The 24,610-nt window shown below is 43.3% G+C and overlaps 1 protein-coding gene across 3 annotated transcripts in view; it reads right to left on the bottom strand.

The window, feature by feature from the left end:
• LOC112218762 (protein bicaudal D homolog 1-like) overlaps nucleotides 1-22,062 on the bottom strand; it is a 79,614-nt gene extending 57,552 nt beyond the window's left edge. For 2 of the 3 annotated variants that reach the window (XM_042301671.1, XM_042301670.1), the window contains exons 1-2: nucleotides 21,909-22,062; nucleotides 21,503-21,775 (exon numbers count right to left, since the gene is read on the bottom strand). In XM_042301671.1, the coding sequence (XP_042157605.1) occupies nucleotides 21,503-21,775; nucleotides 21,909-21,962 (327 nt within the window). In that variant the 5' untranslated portion in view covers nucleotides 21,963-22,062. Of the gene's footprint in view, nucleotides 1-21,502 lie in introns of all 3 variants that reach the window. The other variant, XM_024379878.2, reaches the window with a different exon arrangement.
• Nucleotides 22,063-24,610: the final 2,548 nt, after the last annotated feature.

The following is a 24,610-nucleotide window of genomic DNA, read 5'->3' as shown; positions in this document are numbered from 1 at the left end:
TGAAAAGATGTAGTGTGATGTTAAATAAAAACTATTCAGAATCCTTCACTTTTTCAACATTTTGTTATGTTGTACAGCCTTATTTTAAAAAGGAATACATTTGAAAAAAATCCTCAATCTACATACAGTACCCCATAATGACATAGTGAAAACAGGTTTTTAATTTCATTTAAAAACAGAAGTACCTTATTTACATAAGTATTCAGACCCTTTGCTACGAGACTTGAAATTGAGGTCAGATGAATCCTGTTTCCATTGATCATCCTTGAGATGTTTCTACAACTTGATTGGAGTCCACCTGTGCTCTGTTGTAGCCACCGCGTCTCCATCTTGGGACTCCTTCACCATTGCAAACAAATATTTAGGAAGATATCATTAAAGTCTACATTAATTTCTGCCACGTTTATTCTATTACACACACCTTAATTAATACTTTAAAATTATATTATGTGAGCTAAACATACAAATAAAAAATATACACTGAAAAAAAATCTAACCCAACATGCAACAATTTTAAAGATTTGAGTAAGTTACAGTTCATAAAAGAAAATCAGTCAATTGAAATAAATTCATTAGGCTTAATCTATTGATTTCACATGACAGGGAATACAGATATGCATATGTTGGTTACAGATACCTTTATAAAAGTTAGGGGAGTGGATCAGAAAACGAGTCAGTATCTGGTGTGACCACCATTTGCCTCATGCAACGCTACACATCTGCTTCGCATAGAGCTTGTTGAGGAAAACTTGTTCATGAAATCAGGCAGAACTAATTTATCAGAATTAAGTGGTTTATTCAAGCAATTACAAGGGAGATCACTCTCTCAGGATGAACCAGGAGAGGATCTTGTTAATTTACAAATGACACAGTCTTTATAGACCTTCTACAAAAGATATATAACCCTTCTAACCCTTATAACCCTTTGAAAAAGCCAAACCTTGACCCAGAAAATATAAAAAACTATCGGCCTATATCGAATCTTCCATTCCTCTCAAAAATTTTAGAGAAGGCTGTTGCTCAGCAACTCACTGCCTTCCTGAAGACAAACAATGTATACGAAATGCTTCAGTCTGGTTTTAGACCCCATCATAGCACTGAGACGGCACTTGTGAAGGTGGTAAATTACATTTTAATGGCATCGGACCGAGGCTCTGCATCTGTCCTCGTGCTCCTAGACCTTAGTGCCGCTTTTGATACCATCGATCACCACATTCTTTTGGAGAGATTGGAAACCCAAATTGGTCTACACGGACAAGTTCTGGCCTGGTTTAGATCTTATCTGTCGGAAAGATATCAGTTTGTCTCTGTGAATGGTTTGTCCTCTGACAAATCAACTGTAAATTTCGGTGTTCCTCAAGGTTCCGTTTTAGGACCACTATTGTTCTCACTATATATTTTACCTCTTGGGGATGTTATTCGAAAACATAATGTAAACTTTCACTGCTATGCGGATGACACACAGCTGTACATTTCAATGAAACATGGTGAAGCCCCAAAATTGCCCTCGCTAGAAGCATGTGTTTCAGACATAAGGAAGTGGATGGCTGCAAACTTTCTACTATTAAACTCGGACAAAACAGAGATGCTTGTTCTAGGTCCCAAGAAACAAAGAGATATTCTGTTGAATCTGACAATTAATCTTAATGGTTGTACAGTCGTCTCAAATAAAACTGTGAAGGACCTCGGCGTTACTCTGGACCCTGATCTCTCTTTTGAAGAACATATCAAGACCATTTCAAGGACAGCTTTTTTCCATCTACGTAACATTGCAAAAATCAGAAACTTTCTGTCCAAAAATGATGCAGAAAAATTAATCCATGCTTTTGTCACTTCTAGGTTAGACTACTGCAATGCTCTATTTTCCGGCTACCCGGATAAAGCACTAAATAAACTTCAGTTAGTGCTAAATACGGCTGCTAGAATCCTGACTAGAACCCAAAAATTTGATCATATTACTCCAGTGCTAGCCTCTCTACACTGGCTTCCTGTCAAAGCAAGGGCTGATTTCAAGGTTTTACTGCTAACCTACAAAGCATTACATGGGCTTGCTCCTACCTATCTCTCTGATTTGGTCCTGCCGTACATACCTACACGTACGCTACGGTCACAAGACGCAGGCCTCCTAATTGTCCCTAGAATTTCTAAGCAAACAGCTGGAGGCAGGGCTTTCTCCTATAGAGCTCCATTTTTATGGAACGGTCTGCCTACCCATGTCAGAGACGCAAACTCGGTCTCAACCTTTAAGTCTTTACTGAAGACTCATCTCTTCAGTGGGTCATATGATTGAGTGTAGTCTGGCCCAGGAGTGGGAAGGTGAACGGAAAGGCTCTGGAGCAACGAACCGCCCTTGCTGTCTCTGCCTGGCCGGTTCCCCTCTTTCCACTGGGATTCTCTGCCTCTAACCCTATTACAGGGGCTGGGTCACTGGCTTACTGGGGCTCTCTCATGCCGTCCCTGGAGGGGGTGCGTCACCTGAGTGGGTTGATTCACTGTTGTGGTCATCCTGTCTGGGTTGGCGCCCCCCCTTGGGTTGTGCCGTGGCGGAGATCTTTGTGGGCTATACTCAGCCTTGTCTCAGGATGGTAAGTTGGTGGTTGAAGATATCCCTCTAGTGGTGTGGGGGCTGTGCTTTGGCAAAGTGGGTGGGGTTATATCCTTCCTGTTTGGCCCTGTCCGGGGGTGACCTCGGATGGGGCCACAGTGTCTCCTGACCCCTCCTGTCTCAGCCTCCAGTATTTATGCTGCAGTAGTTTATGTGTCGGGGGCTGGGGTCAGTTTGTTATATCTGGAGTACTTCTCCTGTCCTATTAGGCAGTGTGCAGTGCGGTGTCCTGTGTGAATCTAAGTGTGCGTTCTCTAATTCTCTCCTTCTCTCTTTCTTTCTCTCTCTCGGAGGACCTGAGCCCTAGGACCTGAGCTCCAGGACTACCTGACATGATGACTCCTTGCTGTCCCCAGTCCACCTGGCCATGCTGCTGTTCCAGTTTCAACTGACCTGAGCCCTAGGACCATGCCCCAGGACTACCTGACATGATGACTCCTTGCTGTCCCCAGTCCACCTGGCCATGCTGCTGCTCCAGTTTCAACTTCCACCTGACTGTGCTGCTGCTCCAGTTTCAACTGTTCTGCCTTATTATTATTCGACCATGCTGGTCATTTATGAACATTTGAACATCTTGGCCATGTTCTGTTATAATCTCCACCCGGCACAGCCAGAAGAGGACTGGCCACCCCACATAGCCTGGTTCCTCTCTAGGTTTCTTCCTAGGTTTTGGCCTTTCTAGGGAGTTTTTCCTAGCCACCGTGCTTCTACACCTGCATTGCTTGCTGTTTGGGGTTTTAGGCTGGGTTTCTGTACAGCACTTTGAGATATCAGCTGATGTACGAAGGGCTATATAAATAAATTTGATTTGATTTGATTTGATTCTAGGGGGAGGTAAACTTAGAAAAGAGATGGTGTAATTAGCTCCACTTCCTTAGAAAAAAAGTACAAATGAGAACAGGTTCTAACCAGTTCTCACAGCCTCTATGTCCAAGATAGATGAGTGATAAGATATTTAAAGCCTAACCAGAGGAAACTATATTTCTGCGTGGCTAGGCTTTTAGTGCCCTATAGATAATGAGCCAGTATGAAAAGAGGTTACTAGACAGCTGTGGAAAATTACCAGTGACTGTGGAAAACTACCAGTGACTAGTATTATTCAACTTGAGAATTTACACAGCATTAGACTCTAACAAAATCCTTCTGCACACAGAAGTTGATCAGGCTGTGGATTGTGGCCTGTGGAATAGAATATTGTCCCACTCCTCTTCAACGACTGTGCAAAGTTGCTGGATGTTGACGGGAACTGGAACACGCTGTCTGTCGTACACGTCAATACAAATCATCCGAAACATGCTCAATGGGTAACATGTCATGCAGGCCATGGAAAAACTGGGACAATCTCAGCTTCCAGGAAATGTGTACAGATGCTTGTGACATGGGACCGTGCATTATCATGCTGAAAATGAGGTGATGGGAGAGGATGAATGGCACGACAATGTCCTCAGGGTCTCGTCATGGTATCTCTGCGCATTCAAATGTTCATCTATAAAATGGTGTCCGTTGTCCGTAGCTTATGCCTGCCCATACCATAACCCCACTGCCACCATGGGGCATTCTGTTTACAATTTCGACATCATCAAACCTCTCGCCCAAACGACGCCATACACGCTGTCTGCCCGGTACAGTTGAAACCGGTATTCATCCGCAAAGAGCACAATTCTCCAGCTTGCCATTGGCCATCGAAGGTGAGCATGATACCCACTGAAGTCGGTTACGACACCAAACTGCAGTCAGGTCAAGACCCTGGTGAGGACGACAAACACGAAGATTAGCTTCCCTGAGACAGTTTCTGACAGTTTGTGCAGAAATTTCTCAGTTGTACAAACCCAAGTTTCATCAACTATCCGAGAGGGTGGTCTCAGATGATCTCGCAGGTGAAGAAGAGGTCCTGTGGTCCTGGGCTGGCGTGGTTACACTTGCGGTTGTGAGGCCGGTTGGACGTGCTGCCAAATTCTCTGAAACGACCTTGGAGGCGGCTTATGGTAGAGAAATCAATGTTATATTTTCTGGCAACTGCTCTGGTGGGCATTCCTGCAGTCAGCGTGCCAATTGCACACTCTCAAAACTTGAGACATCTATGGCATTGTGTTGTATGACAAAACTGCACATTTTAGAGTGGCCTTTTATTGTCCCCAGCACAAGGTGCATCTGTGTAATAATCATGCTGTTTAATCAGCTTCTTCATATGCCACACTTGTCAGGTGGTTGAATTATCTTGGAAATGTAAAAATGCTCACTAACAGGGATGTAAACTAAGTTGTGCAAAACATTTGGGAAAAATAAGCTTTATGTACATGTGGAACATTTCTGGGATCTTTCATTTCAGCTCACGAAACATGGGACCAACACTTTACATGTTGCGTTTATATTTTTATTCAGTATAAAAAAATATTTTCCCTGAAGTAAACATTTTTGAGATTAATAATGTTACTGCCCCCATTACAACAACAAAAATACTATAATACATGTAATTCTATCTTTGAAACATTTCATTGAAATATTGTGGAGGACTGCTCCTACTGTGGAGTACCAATTTGGCCGACCGGCGGCTTCAATGCCTCTCAATGGCCAAAACATAGCAATCCAGGGTTTATACGGTTGAAGTCGGAAGTTTACATACACTTAGGTTGGAGTCATTAAAACTAGTTTTTCAACCACTCCACACATTTCTTGTTATTAACAAACTTTATGACACAAGTAATTTTTTCAACAATTGTTTACAGACAGATTATTTCACTTATAACTCACTGTATCACAATTCCAGTGGGTCAGAAGTGTACATACACTAAGTTGACTGTGCCTTTAAACAGCTTGGAAAATTCCAGAAAATGATGTCACGGCTTTAGAAGCTTCTGATAGGCTAATTGACATAATTTGACATAATTTGAGTCAATTGGAGGTGTACCTGTGGATGTATTTCAAGGCCTACCTTCAAACTCAGTGCCTCTTTGATTGACATCATGGGGGAAATAAAATCTGCCAATACCTCAGAAAAGAATTGTAGACCTCCACATGTCTGGTTCATCCTTGGGAGCAATTTCCAAATGTCTGAAGGTACCACGTTCATCTGTACAAACAATATGACGCAAGTATAAACACCATGGGACCACGCAGCCGTCATTCCATTCAGGAAGGAGACGCATTCTGTCAAACTAGAGATGAACGTACATTGGTGTGAAAAGTGCAAATCAATCTCAGAACAACAGCAAACAACCTTGAGAATATGCTAGAGCAAACAGGTACAAAAGTATCTACAGTGTATCCACAGCAAGACAAGTCCTATATCGACATAACCTGAAAGGCCGCTCAGCAAGGAAGAAGCCACTGCTCCGAAACCACCATAATAAAGCCAGACTAAGGTTTGCAACTGCACATGATGACAAAGATCGTACTTTTTAGAGAAAAAATAGAACTGTTTGGACATAATGACTATCGTTATGTTTGGAGGAAAAAGGGGGAGGCTTGCAAGCTGAAGAACACCATCCCAACCATGAAGCACGGGGGGGGGGCAGCATCATGTTGTGGGGGTGCTTTGCTGCAGGAGGGACTGGTGCACTTCACAAAATAGATGGCATCATGAGGTAGGGAAATGATTTGGATATATTGAAGCAACATCTCAAGACATTAGTCAGGAAGTTAAAGCTTGGTCGCAAATGGGTCTTCCAAATGGACATTGACCCCAAGCATACTTCCAATGTTATGGCAAAATGTCTTAAGGACAACAAAGTCAAGGTAATTGGAGTTCCCATTATAAAGCCCTGACCTCAATCTTATAGAAAATTTGTGGGCAGAACTGAAAAATTGTGTGCGATCAAGGAGGCCTACAAACCTGACTCAGTTACACCAGCTCTGTCAGGAGGAATGGGCCAAAATTCACCCAACTTATTGTGGAAAGCTTGTGGAAGGCTACCCGAAACATTTGTCCCAAGTTATACAATTTAAAGGCAATGCTACCAAATACTAATTGAGGGTATGTAAACTGGGAATGTGATAAAATAAATAAAAGCTGAAATAAATTACTCTCTAATATTATTTTGACATTTCACATTCTTAAAATAATGTGGTGATCCTAACTGACCTACGACAGGTCATTTTTACTAGTATTGAATGTCAGAAATTGTGAAAAACTGAGTTTAAATGTATTTGGCTAAGGTGTATGTAAACTTCCGACTTCAACTGTATATGTCATTGCTCTATAATCACAGGAGAACTCCTCCCAAGGTCATTACGGAATAAAATGGCCTCTTGGTATCTCCCCTCCTCTTCTTACTTCTTTTTCTTCTCTTCCATGGAGAGATTATGAAATGAGAAACATGAAACAAGACTGGATCCCACCCCAAAATTTCTTGAAACATCTATGACATGACAGACATGAAAACTAAAGCTTGCAGAAGCTTTACTTCGAATGTGTTCAGAAGGGTCATTGTTTCCATCTTAATTAGCAAATGAAACCCAAAGCACTGTGTTACTTTAGGTCTCAAGTTAACTGTAATACTTTACCATGATATTTAATGGTCTTATAGAACTGTTTCACACTGACATACAAAAGTGTATAACAGTGAAATGTACATGAAGTATACTTAGAAAAATCAACAGAAATAGTTTCCTCAAAATAGCCTAAAACAGGCCATTTGGGTATAAAACCAACTAAAACAAGACTTCTCTTGTGAATGGGTCCATTCCTTTTTGCAGTGACTTCAAAGTTGAGTTTGCTGCACAAACAGCTGAAGTAGGGCTCTACAATCAATACAGAAGCCTACAGGCACAGGAGTCCAGTTCCCTTTCCAGAATCATTTCACTGCAGTAAAAAGAGCTATTTGAAAAACACGATATCTTGGATGCACCCCAGGCTGCTCCCATAGACCAGCATTAGACCTTGACTTACTCATATGAGAATCACAAGGGAGGACACAAAAAACACAGAGGGGACTAAATATACACATCGACTAAATATACAGGATATAAACTTTCTAAGAGGCCTCGCTGGCAACATGATTGATTAGCTTTATCTGATGAACGTCAAAATTGACTTAATCCTCACAGTAACCATCTTTTTAATGCTTAATCTAAAACCAAGTAAAATGTACCATGTTTAGATAATGCCATACCAACTTAAATAAATGCCCCTCTTCACATTTCTTTGCCCGCTCGATTTGTTCAAGTTTGCAAGGCCTAAAGGGTCAACTTTCTACCCCACATGTATCAGTTATCACATTTGCTCCCTATTTTTAAATGCCAAGTCATTATCTCTCCTATCTGCAGGCCACACCTCTCCTACTACTGCGTATTGTGTAATCTGCTTGCGACCCACTCCCCTCTTCTCTCCAGAGTCAACACTGTCACAATGTCCACACTGTCACAAAGGCCTGAAACAACACACAAGATCACTTTCTGTGGAGTGTGACAGGTCAGTGTCATCCTCCACCCCTCCCCTGTCATTCGTCCCTCTGTGTACTCAGTAATAACACCCGCACCCCCATGTCACATCCCTCTCCCTCTCGTTTCCACATGCTTCTCCACATACTGCCGGTTACTACGCAGCCCAACACAATGCCTCTCAGGCATAATATATTTTTTACACCAACAGGCAGAAATCAATGCATATTTCCCCCCTTCCTCTCCCCAGGGGGAGCCACATGGGAGTCTCTCTGAAGCTAGGGAATGAGGGGGAAGGAGAGGGAAAGGTGAGGGGAAAAGAAGGAGTTGCAGGGAGAGGGAGGAGAGACTTTGCAGGGGGGAAGGGGATTTCATGGGGTATCGATTCTGCCCTCCCCTTTCCCATTTCCCAATGCTGATGTCATCAGGAAGGAGGTGGAGAGCAGGGTAATGACATACATGATGCATCTCTCCATTGTCTCTTTTTCCAGACAGAAAATACAGATTTACCACCAGAGTTGTCCCCAACTGAAGCTGATCTCCTTGCCACTCCTTCTTTAGTCACTGGATGAAGGGAACACTCACAACCACAGTAGGGAGATTCAGCAAAGCAAAGTAGGGCTAATAAGCATACTTTTCCAAATTGAAGTTTTTAAAATTTTCATCTATTCTCTAACTTTTCAATGTTCTCTCCATATGCCACAACCTGTCAAACTGAGAGTACATTCAGATCTTCAATTATCTTCATTTCACACCAAGACAGGATTCAGTGGCATTGTCAATGAAGTGAACAATCAGGCATCAACAACGTTTCTCCAACTATGCATTGAAGACAGTTCTGCTACAATGTAGGGGAGGCAATTGGTTATAAAAGTACACAATACATTATGAAAACAATATCTTAATCTCTGACACACAGAGGTCCTCTATCGCCAGCCTGCTAACTGAAGTGACTTTGAGCTGGTCTTCCTATGGACTCCAACACACTCCAGCCACAGGCCCAGAACTACAGAGATGGTTACCATGCCCACCACCGAGCACAACCATTAATCATCCATGATTAACATGACGTCCTAATCCTTAGCTTCATAACTGAACTCCTCAAGAATAATCTCGCCTCCCTACAATAGTAGTCAAATAGTAGTCACATTTCTACCTCATGTTAGCTACTCCAAATGTATAATTTTAAAAGGCTAATTGATCATTAGAAAACCCTTTTGCAATTATGTTAGCACAGCTGAAAACTGGTGTGCTGATTAAAGAAGCAATAAAACTGGCCTTCTTTAGACTAGTTGAGTATCTGGAGCATCAGCATTTGTGGGTTCGATTACAGGCTCAAAATGGACAGAAACAAAGAACTTTCTTCTGAAACTCGTCAGTCTATTCTTGTTCTGAGAAATTAAGGCTATTCCATGCGAGAAATTGCCAAGAAACTGAAGATCTCGTACAACGCTGTGTACTACTCCCATCACAGAACAACGCAAACTGGCTCTAACTAGAACAGAAAGAGGAGTGGGAGGCCCCGGTGCACAACTGAGCAAGAGGACAAGTACATTAGAGTGTCTAGTTTGAGAAACAGATGCCTCACAAGTCCTCAACTGGCAGCTTCATTAAATAGTACCCGTAAAACACCAGTCTCAACGTCAGAAAGTTGGAAAGTATTTACCCCCAAGCCATAAGACTCCTGAACAGGTAATCAAATGGCTACCCGGACTATTTGCATTGTCTTCCCCCCCAACCTTCTTTTTACGCTGCTGCTACTCTCTGTTTATCATATATGCAAGGTCACTTTAACTATACATTCTTGTACATCCTACCTCAATTGGGCCGACCAACCAGTGCTCCCGCACATTGGCTATCTGCATTGTGTCCCGCCACCCACCACCCGCCAAACCCTCTTTTACGCTACTGATACTCTCTGTTCATCATATATATATATTCATCATATATATATATATATATATATATATATATAGTCACTTTAACTATCTACATACTACCTCAATCAGCCTGACTAACCGGTGTCTGTATGTATCCTCACTACTTTTATAGCCACGCTACTGTATATAGCCTGTCTTTTTACTGTTGTTTTATTTCTTTACTTACCTATTGTTCACCTAACACCTTTTTTACACTATTGGTTAGAGCCTGTAAGTAAGCATTTCAATGTACACCTGTTGTATTCGGCGCACGTGACAAATAAACTTCGATTTGATTTGAACAGTGAAGAGGCGACTCTGGGATAAGGCCATAATGTATTATTCCAGCCCAGGTGCAATTTAGATTTTGGCCACTAGATGGCAGCAGTATGTAGGCAAAGTTTTAGACTGATCTAATGAATCATTGCATTGCTGTTAAAATGTTGTATCAAGACTGCCCAAATGTGCCTAATTTCTTTATAAATAACTTATCATGTTCAAAATTGTGCACTCTCCTCAAACAATGGCATGGTATTCTTTCACTGTAGTAGCTACTGTAAATTGGACAGTGCAGTTAGATTAACAAGAATTTATGCTTTCGGCCAATATCAGATATGTCTATGTCCTGGGAAATGTTCTTGTTACTTACAACCTCATGCTAATCGCATTAGCCTACATTAGCTCAACCGTCCCGTGGAAGGGACACCGATCCCGAAGAAGTTTAATCTAACTATTATATTCATCTATATTCAATCGCATTATTGTGTGCATGTAACCGTACTCATTGAAGCCTTACATTTAAAGTAACACCTTGTTATCCAAGGGAATGTGACATGATTCATGACCATGCTTAGCTGTCCTTCCTGGAGAAATGTATCTTAGGTTGATGATATCTCATATACACTACATGACCTAAAGTATACACGTCCTCGTCAAACTTCTCATTCCAAAATCATCATTAATATGAAGTTGGTCCCTCATTTGCTGTGATAACAGCCTCCACTCTTCTGGGAAGTTTTTCCACTAGATGTTGGAACATTGCTGCGGGGACTTGCTTCCATTCAGCAACAAAAGCATTAGTGAGGTCGGGCACTGATGTTGGGCTATTAGGCCTTGCTCGCAGTCAGCATTCCAATTCATTCCAAAGGTGTTCGATGGGGTTGAGGTCAGGGCTCTGTGCAGGCCAGTCAAGTTCTTCCACACCGATCTCAACAAACCATTTCTGTATTGACTTCACTTTGCGCATGGGGGCATTGTTATGCTGAAACAGCAAAGGGCCTTCTCGAACTGTTGCTACAAAGTTGGAAGCACAGAATCGTCTAGAATATCATTGTATGCTGTAGCTTTAAGATTTCCCCATCACTGGAACTAAGGGACCTGACGAACGGACTTGTTGGAAAGGTGGCATCCTATGACAGTGCCACATTGAATGTCACTGAGCTCTTCAGTAGGCCATTTTAATGCCAATGTTTGTCTATGGAGATTGCATGGCTGTGTGCTCGATTTTATTCATTGTCAGCAACAGGTGTGGCTGAAATAGCCGAATCCAGATATTTGAAGGGGTGTCCCCATACTTTTGTATATATAGTGTAATATCGAATCATACACGTCCTGTGAAATATAAGACTGTATGCATACAAGCTAAGCAAGGAGCCTTCTGCGACAGGGCTGAGTTGTGGCACACTGACCCTCTAACATTCTCTGCTATTATTAAAGCCTTGAGAGCAGAAACCTCCAGTGATGTTAGAGCTGTGCTCCTCAGACAGACATCAGTCACACTTCAGACCTGAACGTGTGTGACAGCATAGAGAAAATTATATGGGTTAAATCCTATATGTGACAGTCTGTGTAGGACTAGGGAGCCATGTCTAGGTGGTTAGTACACTATATGCCGATACCTACCTAATGTATTTTTGAAAAGTATTTCTTACTTGAAGCCTGTGTAATCTGCAGTACTGTCAAGTATATCTGTAAATGATTTTCAGCCTGGTTGACTTGCTGATGGAGTTGTTATCATTGTTCAGATGAGCACACATCTGGATGTAGAGCTTCTAATATTATGCTGCTGTAATGTCCTTTCTTCTCCTTCTGCTAGTTTCCTCTGATAGGCCTATCCTCTATCCCTATTTTGTTGCCTTACAACCTGTAATTAAAATGGACTTTTTGGGTGTTCGTATCATTTGATTTACACAACATGCCTACCACTTTGAAGATGCAAAATATTTTTTATTGTGAAAAAAACAAGAAATAATACAAAAAAAAAAACTGAACTTGAGCAGGCATAACTATTCACCCCCCAAAGTCAGTACTTTGTAAAGCCACCTCTTGCAGCAATTACAGCTGCAAGTCTCTTGGGGTATGTCTCAATAAGCTTGGCACATCTAGCCACTGGGATTTTTTCCCATTCTTCAAGGCCAAATTGCTCCTTCAAGTTGGATGGATTCCGCTGGTGTACAGCAATCTTTAAGTCATACCACAGATTCTCAATTGGATTGAGATCTGGGCTTTGACTAGTGTCACGCCCTGGTCTTAGTATTTTGTGTTTTCTTTATTTATTTGGTCAGGCCAGGGTGTGACATGGGTTTATTTTGTGGTGTGTTTGTGTATTGGGGTTTTTTCGTAGGTTTTGGGATTGTGGCTTAGTGGGGTGTTCTAGCAAAGTCTATGGTTGCCTGAGGCGGTTCTCAATCAGAGGCAGGTGATTCTCGTTGTCTCTGATTGGGAACCATATTTAGGCAGCCATATTCTTTGAGTGTTTCGTGGGTGATTGTTCCTGTCTTTGTGTTAGTTGTCACCAGATAGGCTGTATAGGTTTTCACGTTCCGTTTGTTGTTTTTGTATTGTTGTGTTTATTCGTCATTAAACATGTATCGTATTAACCACGCTGCATTTTGGTCCGACTCTCTTTCGACGGAAGAAAACCGTAACAGAATCACCCACCACAGGACCAAGCGGCGTGGTGACAGGCAGCGACAGCAGGAGCAGCGAAAAGAGGAATGGACATGGGAAGACGTTTTGGATGGCAAGGGTTGTTACACTTGGGAGGATATACTGGTTGGAAGAGATCGCCTCCCATGGGAACAGGTGGAGTCACTTAGGAGAGCAGAGGCAGCCGAAGATAGGAGCCGGCGATACGAGGGAACACGGTTGGCAAGGAAGCCCGAGAGTCAGCCCAAATATTTATTGGGGGGGGGGCTCAGGGAGAGTGTGGCAGAGTCAGGGTTCAGACCTGAGCCAACTCCCCCTGTTTATCGTGAGGAGCAGCGATCACAGGACTTCTGGACGTGGGAGGAGATATTGGACGGAAAAGGACCCTGGGCACAGCCTGGTGAATATCAACGCCCCAAAGAAGAACTGGAGGCGGCGAAAGCGGAGAGGCGCTGGTATGAAGAGGCAGCACGGCGAAGCGGATGGAAGCCCGAGAGTCTGCCCCAAAAATTTATTGGGGGGGGGGCTCACAGGGAGTATGGCTACGCCAGGTTGGAGACCTGCGCAAACTTCCTGTGCTTACCGGGGGGCTAAAGAGACCGGGCAGGCACCGTGTTATGCTATGGAGCGCACGGTATCTCCAGTGCAGGTGCATAGCCCGGTGCGGTACATACCAGCTCTTCGTATTGGCCGGGCTAGAGTGGGCATCGAGCCAGATAAGGTTGGGCAGGCTCGGTGCTCAAGAGCTCCAGTGCGCCTGCACGGTCCGGTCTATCCAGTGCCACCTCCACACACCAGTCCTCCGGTGGCAGCTCCCCGCACCAGGCTTCCTGTGCGTGTCCTCGGCCCAGTACCACCAGTGCCAGCACCACGCACCAGGCCTTCAGTGCGCCTCGCCTGTTCCGTGCTGCCAGAGCCTTTCTCCTCTCCAGCGCTGTCGGAGTCTCCCGCCTGTTTAGCTCTGTCGAAGTCTCCAGCCTGTTTAGCGCTGCCAGAGCCTTCCTCCTCTCCAGCGCTGCCGGAGTCTCCCGCCTGTTTAGCACTGTCGGAGTCTCCCGCCTGTTTAGCGCTATCAGAGCCTTCCTCCTCTCCCTCGCTGCCGGAGTCTCCTGCCTGTTCAGCGCAGCCAGAGCTGCCAATCTGCAGGGAGCAGCCAGAGCTGCCAGTCTGCATGGAGCAGCCAGAGCTGCCAGTCTGCATGGAGCTGCCAGTCTGCATGGAGCAGCCAGAGCTGCCAGTATGCATGGAGCAGCCAGAGCTGCCAGTATGCATGGAGCAGCCAGAGCTGCCAGTCTGCATGGAGCTGCCAGAGCTGCCAGTCTGCATGGAGCTGCCAGTCTGCATGGAGCAGCCAGAGCTGCCAGTCTGCATGGAACAGCCAGAGCAGCCAGAGCCGCCAGTCAGCCAGGATCCGCCAGTCAGCCAGGATCCGCCAGTCAGCCATGATCTTCCAGATCCGCCAGTCAGCCAGGATCCACCAGTCAGCCAGGATCTTCCAGATCCGCTAGTCAGCCAGGATCCGCCAGTCAAGCATGATCTTCCAGATCCGCCAGTCAGCCAGGATCCGCCAGTCAGCCATGATCTTCCAGATCCGCCAGTCAGCCAGGATCCACCAGTCAGCCATGATCTTCCAGATCCGCCAGTCAGCCAGGATCCACCAGTCAGCCAGGATCTTCCAGATCCGCCAGTCAGCCAGGATCCACCAGTCAGCCAGGATTTTCCAGATCCGCCATTCAGCCAGGATCCGCCAGTCAGCCAGGATCCGCCAGTCAACCAGGATCTGCCGGAACCGCCAGTCAGCCATGATCTTCCAGATCCGCCAGTCAGCCAGGATCCACCAGTCAGCCAGGATCTTCCAGATCCGCCAGTCAGCCAGGATCCACCAGTCAGCCAGGATTTTCCAGATCCGCCATTCAGCCAGGATCCGCCATTCAGCCAGGATCCGCCAGTCAACCAGGATCTGCCGGAACCGCCAGTCAGCCAGGATCTGCCAGAACCACCAGCTAGCCAGGATCTGCCAGAGCCAACTACCTGCCTTCCTCTCAGTACTGGGCTTCCCCTCAGTGCTGAGCTTCCCCTCAGTGCTGCGCTTCCCCTCAGTGCCGAGCTTCCCCTCAGTGCCGAGCTACCCCTCAGTGCCGAGCTACCCCTCAGTCCCGAGCTTCCCCTCAGTCCCGAGCTTCCCCTCAGTCCCGAGCTTCTACCTCTGTCCTGAGCTGCCCCTCAGTCCAGTGGGGTCCTTGGTGAGGGTTATTAGGCCAAGGTCGGCGGCGAGGGTCGCCAATCAAAGGACGTGTTACAGGGGGGCTAAGACTTGGCTGGAGTGGGGTCCACGTCCCGAGCCGGAGCCGCCACCGTGGACAGACGCCCACCCGGACCCTCCACAATGGGTTTAAGTGTGCGGCCAGGAGTCCGCACCTTGGGGGGAGGGGGTTCTGTCACGCCCTGGTCTTAGTATTTTGTGTTTTCTTTATTTATTTGGTCAGGCAAGGGTGTGACATGGGTTTATTTTGTGGTGTGTTTGTGTATTGTTTTTTTCCCCGTAGGTTTTGGGATTGGAGCTTAGTGGGGTGTTCTAGCAAAGTCTATGGTTGCCTGAGGCGGTTCTCAATCAGAGGCAGGTGATTCTCGTTGTCTCTGATTGGGAACCATATTTAGGCAGCCATATTCTTTGAGTGTTTCGTGGGTGATTGTTCCTGTCTTTGTGTTAGTTGTCACCAGATAGGCTGTATAGGTTTTCACGTTCCGTTTGTTGTTTTTGTATTGTCGTGTTTATTCGTCAATAAACATGTATCGTATTAACCACGCTGCATTTTGGTCCAACTCTCTTTCGAGGGAAGAAAACCGTAACAACTAGGCCATTCCAAGACATTTAAATGGTTCCCCTTAAACCACTCAAGTGTTGCTTTAGCAGTATGCTTAAGGTCATTGTCCTGCTGGAAGGTGAACCTCCGTCCCAGTCTCAAATCTCTTGAAGACTGAAACAGGTTTCCCTCAAGAATTTCCCTGTATTTAGCACCATGCATCACTGCTTCAATTCTGACCAGTTTCCCAGTCCCTGACGATGAAAACATACCCACAGCATGATGCTGCCACTACCATGCTTCACTGTGGGGATGGTGTTCTCGGGGTGATGAGATGTGTTGGGTTTGCCCCAGACATAGCGTTTTTCTTGATGGCCAAAATGCTCAATTTTAGTCTCATCGAACCAGAGAACCTTTTTTTTGTTATTTTTTTTAAATCATGGATTTAATGGTGCTCCGTGGGATGCCCTGCCTATTGACTTTGGGGGGTGAATAGTTATGCATGCTCAAGTTTACATTTTTTGTGTACTTTCTTGTTTGTTTCACAGTAAAAAATATTTTGCATCTTCAAAGTGGTAGTGTTTATTAACATGTTGTGTTTATAAAATTCTACAAATTCCCCCCAAAAAATGTATTCCAGGTTGTAAGGCAACAAAATAGGAAAAATACTAAGGGGGTGAATATTTTCGCAAGCCACTGTTGTTGTTTTTGGGAAATTGTTAGATATTGTTACTTGTTAGATATTACTGCACTGTCAGAACTCGAAGTACAAGCATTTCGCTACACTCGCATTAACATCTGCTAACCATGTGTATGCGACCAATAACATTTGATTTGTTTTGAACTGGAGGGTAATGAAGACACCATCACTGTGGAAAGGGATCCAGCTGCAACCATGGAGTCCGGGCCTGTCACTAAAACACTGGTCTGTGAGTAAACGATGGACAACCCATGACAGCCAACCCGAATACTCTGTAAACGCTGGGGATTCACCCGACACCCCACGCCAATCCCACCCCAACAATGAGTATACTGCTAGGCATTAGTATGTCTCTCTATTTCTCTCATATACGATCGTCAGATGAAAGGGTGGTATCAACACAACACACACTCAAACAAACATCATGCACTATACTATAACAAAATGCTTTGAAAATCAACATTTTATCAATCTGAATAAACAAGTATAAATACAAATTTAGCAGGAGGCCGAGTTCATTTTGATGATCTGCAATCTGAGTGCCAGTGAAAGCAAAAAAATATTCACACCATCCTTTGAAGTCCAGCTAGTGGAGCAGAATGCATACAACCCATAAATGCACACAGAACTAGCCATGATGCATGTAGAATGTAATATTTTAAGTTCCTCATTCAGAGCGTGCTATCCCACTGGGCACAGACGTCAATTAAATGTTTATTCCATCTTGGTTCAACATAAATTCATTGAAATTACATGGAAGCAACGTTGACCCAACCTGTGTGTGCCCAGTGGGATATTATCATTACTTTTTAATCTGGCCCATATATGCTCAGCCAAGGATTAACAACAGAACACACACTGTGTCGGTAGAAATAGGGAATGAGAGAAAGAGAATAAGTGAGCAGATGTTCTCCAATCAGTTCTTAGGCTCAGGTTGGCCACTCCCAGATTGAGTGCATGTGAACTACAGTATATAAGTGAAGTATTAAACTGGCTTTGGGGAAAAGGATAATGACAACATTTCTTTGGCTATAAGACATAAGACAAAACCAAGGAGTGAAATTCCACAACTATATCAGATTAGGAATCTTTAACACTAGATCATCGATGTGTAAAAGATAAACTTTCTTAGCCCAGGGCTAAACTTAATAAGCTGACAAGGGAACTCTGTCATTGGCTAGCTCCAAAAATATGGCGCTAATAACTTTCTAAGGTGTCTAAACCCAGGTCTAAGTGCAGTAGGGCTGACCACAATGACCCCAAACAACTGGTCGATTGTTTGGTCGTTAGGCTGTTGATCGACCGAGATTGTTTTAATCGAGCAGTAACAAATGTACATATATATTCGCGCCCATCTCAGTGAGCTTGATGGTTGGAGGCTCCATATGGAGAGTGTAACATAATTTCCTCCAGAGGCATGAGGAGGCCAAATCGAGCTGCATACTCCATCTCATTGCGCCTCCCACATTTTGTAACAATGCAGCGGGCTCTGTATAGCTCCGCATTGACACGATTGGTGGGTGTTATACATCCTGTATAAACACAAACTCACTTCCTTGACAACAGCTCTACACTGCTCTGTGAAGCGCAAGAAGTATGGAGTATGGAGAAGCTGGAGACTTATATTTCCCTCACTAACTTTAAACATCAGCTAACCGAATGTTGGAGCTGTACATAGTCCATCTGTAAATAGCCCACCCAATCTACCTACCTCATCCCCATACTGTTTTAATTTACCTTTCTGCTCTTTTGCACACCAGTATTTCTACTTGCACATCATCATCTGATCATCTATCACTCCAGTGTTCATTTGCTAAACTGTAATTACTTCGCTACTATGGCCTATTTATTGCCTTACCTCCTCACGCCATTTGCACACACTGTATATAAACCTATTCTTTTCTATTGTGTTATCGACTGTACGTTTGTTTATCCCATGTGTAACTCTGTATTGTTGTTTGTGTCGCACTGCTTTGCGTTATCTTGGACAGGTCGCAGTTGGAAATGAGAACTTGTTCTCAACTAGCTTACCTGGTTAAATAAAGGTGGAATACATTTTTTAAAATGCCCTGACTTCTGCTGAGGCCATATAACCATGAAATGCTGCATAGCCAATGCAGATGTCAGATTGAACATGCGCCCAGATGCACAATGCACTTCTCTCTCCAGAATGCGCTCTCTCCCGCCAATGTGTGCACATCCATTTAAGTGATAATGCCAGTGTTTGGAGGATATATTGTCACATTTGTTGTTCGTCGAGGGCCGGCAAACTGTGCCAATATGTCCTCCAACACCGGCTTCGAGGGCATTATCAATTTTATTCAACGGGTTACCAACATATTCAAATAATGATTGACATATTTTTATTAAAAACATTATTTTCATGAATTTTTTCATACTATTTTATCCTTCCACAATATATAGTCCTGACACAACTCTAGGGTTGCTACCCAAGCCAGCTGGTCGTTCGTTCTATCGGTTCGGTTGCTAGAGACGCGACCCAGACGTTCGGTCTTCTTGTTCTGCATCTATAGACTCGAACCAGTTGTTCGTTTTAAGTGTTCCATTGCCATACTGGCTGGCAACGTTCTTATCCCTTGCTTTCTAGCTAGCCAACTATGTCTAACTTACAGTCACATCAGAAAGCCAGAACAATAGCAAAGTAGATGCATTTGCAAATGTTTAAGCTGTTTTCTAGTGACATTTATTTGGATACATACATAACAATGAGCTAATGAGGTGCGGTCTCGATAACCACTCAGCTTGAAAGGGAAAATGTCCTGCTCTGATCCAGTGGAAAGGTCATAAAATAGGCTTACCTGATTACTTCTTATCAGTGCTTGACTTGGACTGAAATAGGTCCCGGTACTCATTTTGGATGCTGGTACTGCTTATATTTAGTAGCAAGAGCTCCGAAATACCTTCAAGCTAATATTCTGTAAGAGGAACAGGAGCTCAAGCAGTAGAACATTTGGTACTCAGCTCCGGTGAGCTCCTGCCCAAGTCAAGCACTGCTTCTTATCCCTTTCGCAAATAGCCTACAGCTGCTTTGGTCCCGAGCTCACTGGCGGAGGGACCTGAAGGCCCAGAATATTTCATAAATTGTTGCTAGTTCGCTAGTGTAAGCTTCAGGCTAGACCCAAGTTAAAAGTTGATACAATGTTTCAAGTTCGTTACATACAGGCCATGTGTAACCAATGAGATTCATAGGATATTCATTTTTATCAGGATATTTTCTACCTGCAGGCTGCAATGTTTTTATTTGTTGACTTTATGTAGGCTATTTTTATATAGTTGGCAATGGCAAAATAAGTTACTGTTTCACAAAAATGTGCACAGGAAAACCATAACTGGTACACAGAAATAGTAAGATAAATTGGCATTCAACATGAGAAAGTTTGCCGACTCCTCATTACCGGCAACTTCAGGAGAGTAATGCCAGAATCTGCGAAAGCCATCAGGAGCGGGAGGAGAATAGTTGGCTCAGGTTAAGTTTTTTTCTTTCTAGTTTCTAGATCTCTGGCGCCCTCTTGAGGCATGTGTCTTATTTAATCAAACCGTAAGCTTAAAGCATCAGACAAGCTCAATGAATATAGTTGATTTCTTTAAATGTATTTAATTATATATGTAAAAATACACCTTTAAAAATGTCGACCAATTGATTGGTCGAAAAAACAGAAAACTTCCGCCGGTCGACCAAGATTGTTTTTAGTCGGGACAGCCCTAAAGTGCAGTTTAAACCAGGCTTTAGATTCAGGCCAGCAAAATACATCCTGAGAACTAAGACTGTGTGCTTGTTACCCATGTACAGTACTGTAAGAGATGACTCTGGTTAAATCTGATATAGATCCGGGCTGCTTTGCAAAGGGAAGTTATTCCATATCAAACTGCCATTACTGCCCACCTCTCTCGCCACGTCCACCATCCTTGCCTCCAGTCTCTCCTCCCAATAGTCCTATAGCTTCCCCATGTCCATAAGGACCTTGCGCTTTGAACTCTGTCAGCAGCTGCCCCTTCCTGTTGCTTTATGCATGTTTGCAGTAATGACAGAATTCATTAAAAAAATAAGTCATACGTTATTCAAGCTCTAGCAAGTGGAGGCAGACAAAACTCAGTACCTATGGAGTTTATGATATTCTTTACAGTAACAATGAAACACTTCAGAAATGAATAACACAATACAGCTTCTGCCTGGCTCTTTATCGGAAGAAAACAACTAAAGTGTACATCTCACTAACATACGTGATACAGAGGGGGAATATCTGGTCTATGGTGACATGTTTACATATTCTATCCATGTTCATTGTTATCTAAAATGATAGTATATGAATGATAGAACTGTATTACCTATTAGCTCACAATGACCTCCCAGCAGCAACCCCATGCCCATGGGTCAACTAACCCACAGATACAAACATACACATACATTTTCCCTGACACCCAAAAGTACTCGTTACATTTTGAATGCTTAGCAAGAAAGGAAAATTCACACACTTATCAAGAGCTAATGGAAACACTGACACACTGACACACACACACACACACAGTGACACACACACACACACACACACACACACACACACACACACACACACACACACACTGACACCCACACACACACACACACACAACACACACTGACACCACACACACACACACACACACACACACACACACACACACTGACACACTGACACACACACACACACACACACACACACACACCCTGACACACACACTGACACACACACACACACACACACACACACACACACACACACTGACACCCTGACACACACACACACACACACACACACACACACACACACACACACACACACACACACACACACACACACACACACACACACACACACACACACACACACACTGACACCCTGACACACACACACACACACACACCTTTTCCATACAAATAATATGTCATTAATGTTTCCGAATTTACCAACATATGGCAATAAGCTCACCCAAATTTAAATAAACATGCTATAGTTTATATACAATAAATGTATCTTGCCATTTCATGTAGCCTACCTAGTAAAAGGATCTAATAATAGGTTTGGTCCTGATTGACCCATACAACATTGAATTCTCTTGAATAAGGAAAGAAAGGCTGTATCCTACTGTAACATACTGTATAACCTACCTCTTGTAATTGTTCCAACTCTTGCTTCAGCGTCTCCTGTTCCGATTCCAGATCGGCATACTGGTGCTTTAGAGTCTGGTTCTCATCCAACACAACAAGACCGCATTCTGCCGCCCTTATCTTCTCTCTGTTCGCTTCCGCAAGTTCCTGGGTAAGCCGCTCCACCTTCGCCCGGTACTGATCCACAGTCTCCCCGCATCCTCCACCGGCAGCCATCGCCCTTCTCTCCCTGTCTCCTAGCGTTGGACACGCAGAGGCGGAAGTTGGAGGATGCTGAAACAAACGCAGCGGAACCAACCCCACTGTTAAATGTGGGAAAGCCAGGTGGAATACGAATAGGCTATTGCAGAACTGCACCAAAACAAATGCTGTTTCTATCAGTGAAAGATGACGATTATTAGCCTACTTCAATTGAGGGGTCGTAGCATAATGATACATTACGGTAGAGTGATCTCTTCATCAATTCTTTATGATCATTTTTGATTATTCACGGGGTGCAGGACGCCATCTCTCGATTTTTATGAAGAAAAGTGGTCCACGAAGCACCCATCTCTCATGGCGTCACTAGGACTACACGTCGACGCATCTTGCCTGTCAACGCTGAGAAAATAAAATGTATTGTCTTGAGTACATTTTAATAGGCTTACCTGAAACCTGTGAAGATCAGAATTTTGAAAAATATACAATTATTAGGCAAATATTATCTTTAGAGATACCGAAAAGGTTATCTTCTTAAGAGATATTGGATTCAATCACTGTCAATATTCGTGTTTTATGCTGAAGAAATGACCAAACCATATAGGCCCATGTCTATGGTGTATTATATGCATAAAATAATTTAAATGTTAAATTAGCTTCATTATGCTACACATAAAATAAAATAGAAGCAGAGTCATTTGAACTGGGTTAATGTTGGTTACATTAATTGCACTCAACATTATCATCTAATGGATGATACAGGAACATCCCACATCAAAGCAATGGCCAGTAAGGATCATAACTTACAGTGCTTGCTTCAGGCAGTTTTTTCAAGAAGAAATCTATTAACAGAAATGTATATACCTGATTGTTCACTTCTTCCAAATGACCGACAAAGGCAACAGGTCGCAATTTATGGTCTTTCTGACCTACTTTATAAGCACAAACACCTGTCTGAAAAATGCCTTTGATGAGGGACACTATCTATTCAAAAGTATGTGGACACCCCTTCAAATGAGTGGATTCGGCTATTTCAGCCACACCCGTTGCTGACAGGTGTATAAAATTTAGCACACAGCCATGCAATCTCCATTGGCATTAGAATGGCCTTACTGAAGAGCTCAGTGACTTGGCACTGTCATAGGCAACGTGGCACCGTCATAGGATGCCACCTTCCCAACAAATCAGTTTGTCACATTTCTGCCCTGCTAGAGCTGCCCCGTTCAACTGTAAGTGCTGTTAATTTAAAGTGGAAACATCTAGCAGCAACAACGGCTCAGTGGTAGGCCTAACAAGCTCACAGAATGTGACCGGCGACTGTTGAAGCGCATAGCACCTGCACACAAGCCTAAGATCACGATGCGCAATCCCAAGCGTTGGATGGAGTGGTGTAAAGCTCGCCGTCATTGGACTCTGGAACAGTGGAAACGCGTTCTCTGGAGTGATGAATCACGCTTCACCATCTGGCAGTCCGCCGGATTAATCTGGGTTTGGTGGATGCTAGGTGAATGCGGCAACAAAGTGAGGTCCATACAGAAATAGTTTGTTGAGATTGGTGTGGAAGATCTTGACTGGCATGCACAGAGCCCTGACCGCAACCTCACTGAACACCTTAGGGATGAATTGGAACGTCAACTGCGAGCCAGGCTTAATCGCACAACATCAGTCACCACAGCAATGGATACACATGGTGTACACAGTACAGTGAAATGCGTACTTGCAGATTCACCTCTCAAAAATGTGACAGTAATACAAATAGAAGTAATTCATTTGAAAAATAGTACAAAATAAAAGCTCATTGGAATAAATATAGAATAAATGAAGTCCAATAAAATGCAATTGTACTACAGAAAATGTGAGTGTTTTTTATTCGTTAATCATTTCACTTTCCACATGCACCTTTACTTAACTAATTGGTGTATCAGCATTGTTAATATGTATAAGTGATAAATAAGAATATGTATTTTTTTCAGGTATAAGCAGACAATTTTACTCCAAAGTGAGTTATACAGTTAACTCATTCCGTATGTGGCCCTTTCAGAAACCAAAATGGTCTATTATGAGGTTGCAAGCACTAAATGTTCCAACATTCTGAGTCATTGGAACCATAACAGTACCAGATATGTACTGTATCTTGCCTAGGACAAGATATACTGTATTGTTTTTGGATTTATTTGACCACATTATGTGGACACAATGCACTTACAATCATCAAGGATGGCACAAAACAAGTGGTAAAAGGTTATATCCTGTCTACATTTTGTCAGTATGGGTGAAATATAGCTGAAATTCTTGGAAATGTAGTTCTCTGAATTCACCATCTGACCCGTAAATAACCCCAGCTCAAATGAAGATAAGGAGAGCTATAGCTCAATATAACAATACACCCATAGAAAGCATGAGGAAGGGAAGGGCTGCTAGGGCACGCAATAGTAGATCTTTGTAGACTATAAACACATTGAGCAAAAATGTGAAAGTCAAACGGGTATGTCATACAATAGTGACACTATCTTAGATTTACAAGAGGAGGTAGTGTGATGAGACCTAAACCTTCTGTCCTGCAGATAATTATGCCATTAAACCGTTGTACTCAGAAATACACTTCTTACATAATATCCGTATTGAGAGTTATCACCAAAACACAAGTACTGTAGGTTGAATAAGCAGCTTCAGATGCATTCTGTTGTAAATAAAGGGCTTTATATATGGAAATGTACACTTTCACATATATTTATAGCATTAGAAGTCCTAGAATAGGGATTATCATCAATATTAAACAAGATTTTCAGAACCACAGCCGCATGAGAAATACAGACACCTTACAAATGTAATCATTAGGAATTAGATGTATTACAGTATTTATTTATGTATGTATATTCATGTATTTACAATATCATTATACAATTCCAG

Source organism: Oncorhynchus tshawytscha, linkage group LG19, assembly GCF_018296145.1.
Source record: "Oncorhynchus tshawytscha isolate Ot180627B linkage group LG19, Otsh_v2.0, whole genome shotgun sequence".
NCBI lineage: Eukaryota > Metazoa > Chordata > Actinopteri > Salmoniformes > Salmonidae > Oncorhynchus > Oncorhynchus tshawytscha.
Note: the sequence above shows the minus strand (reverse complement) of the source record. Positions and strands in the feature narration are given on the sequence as shown.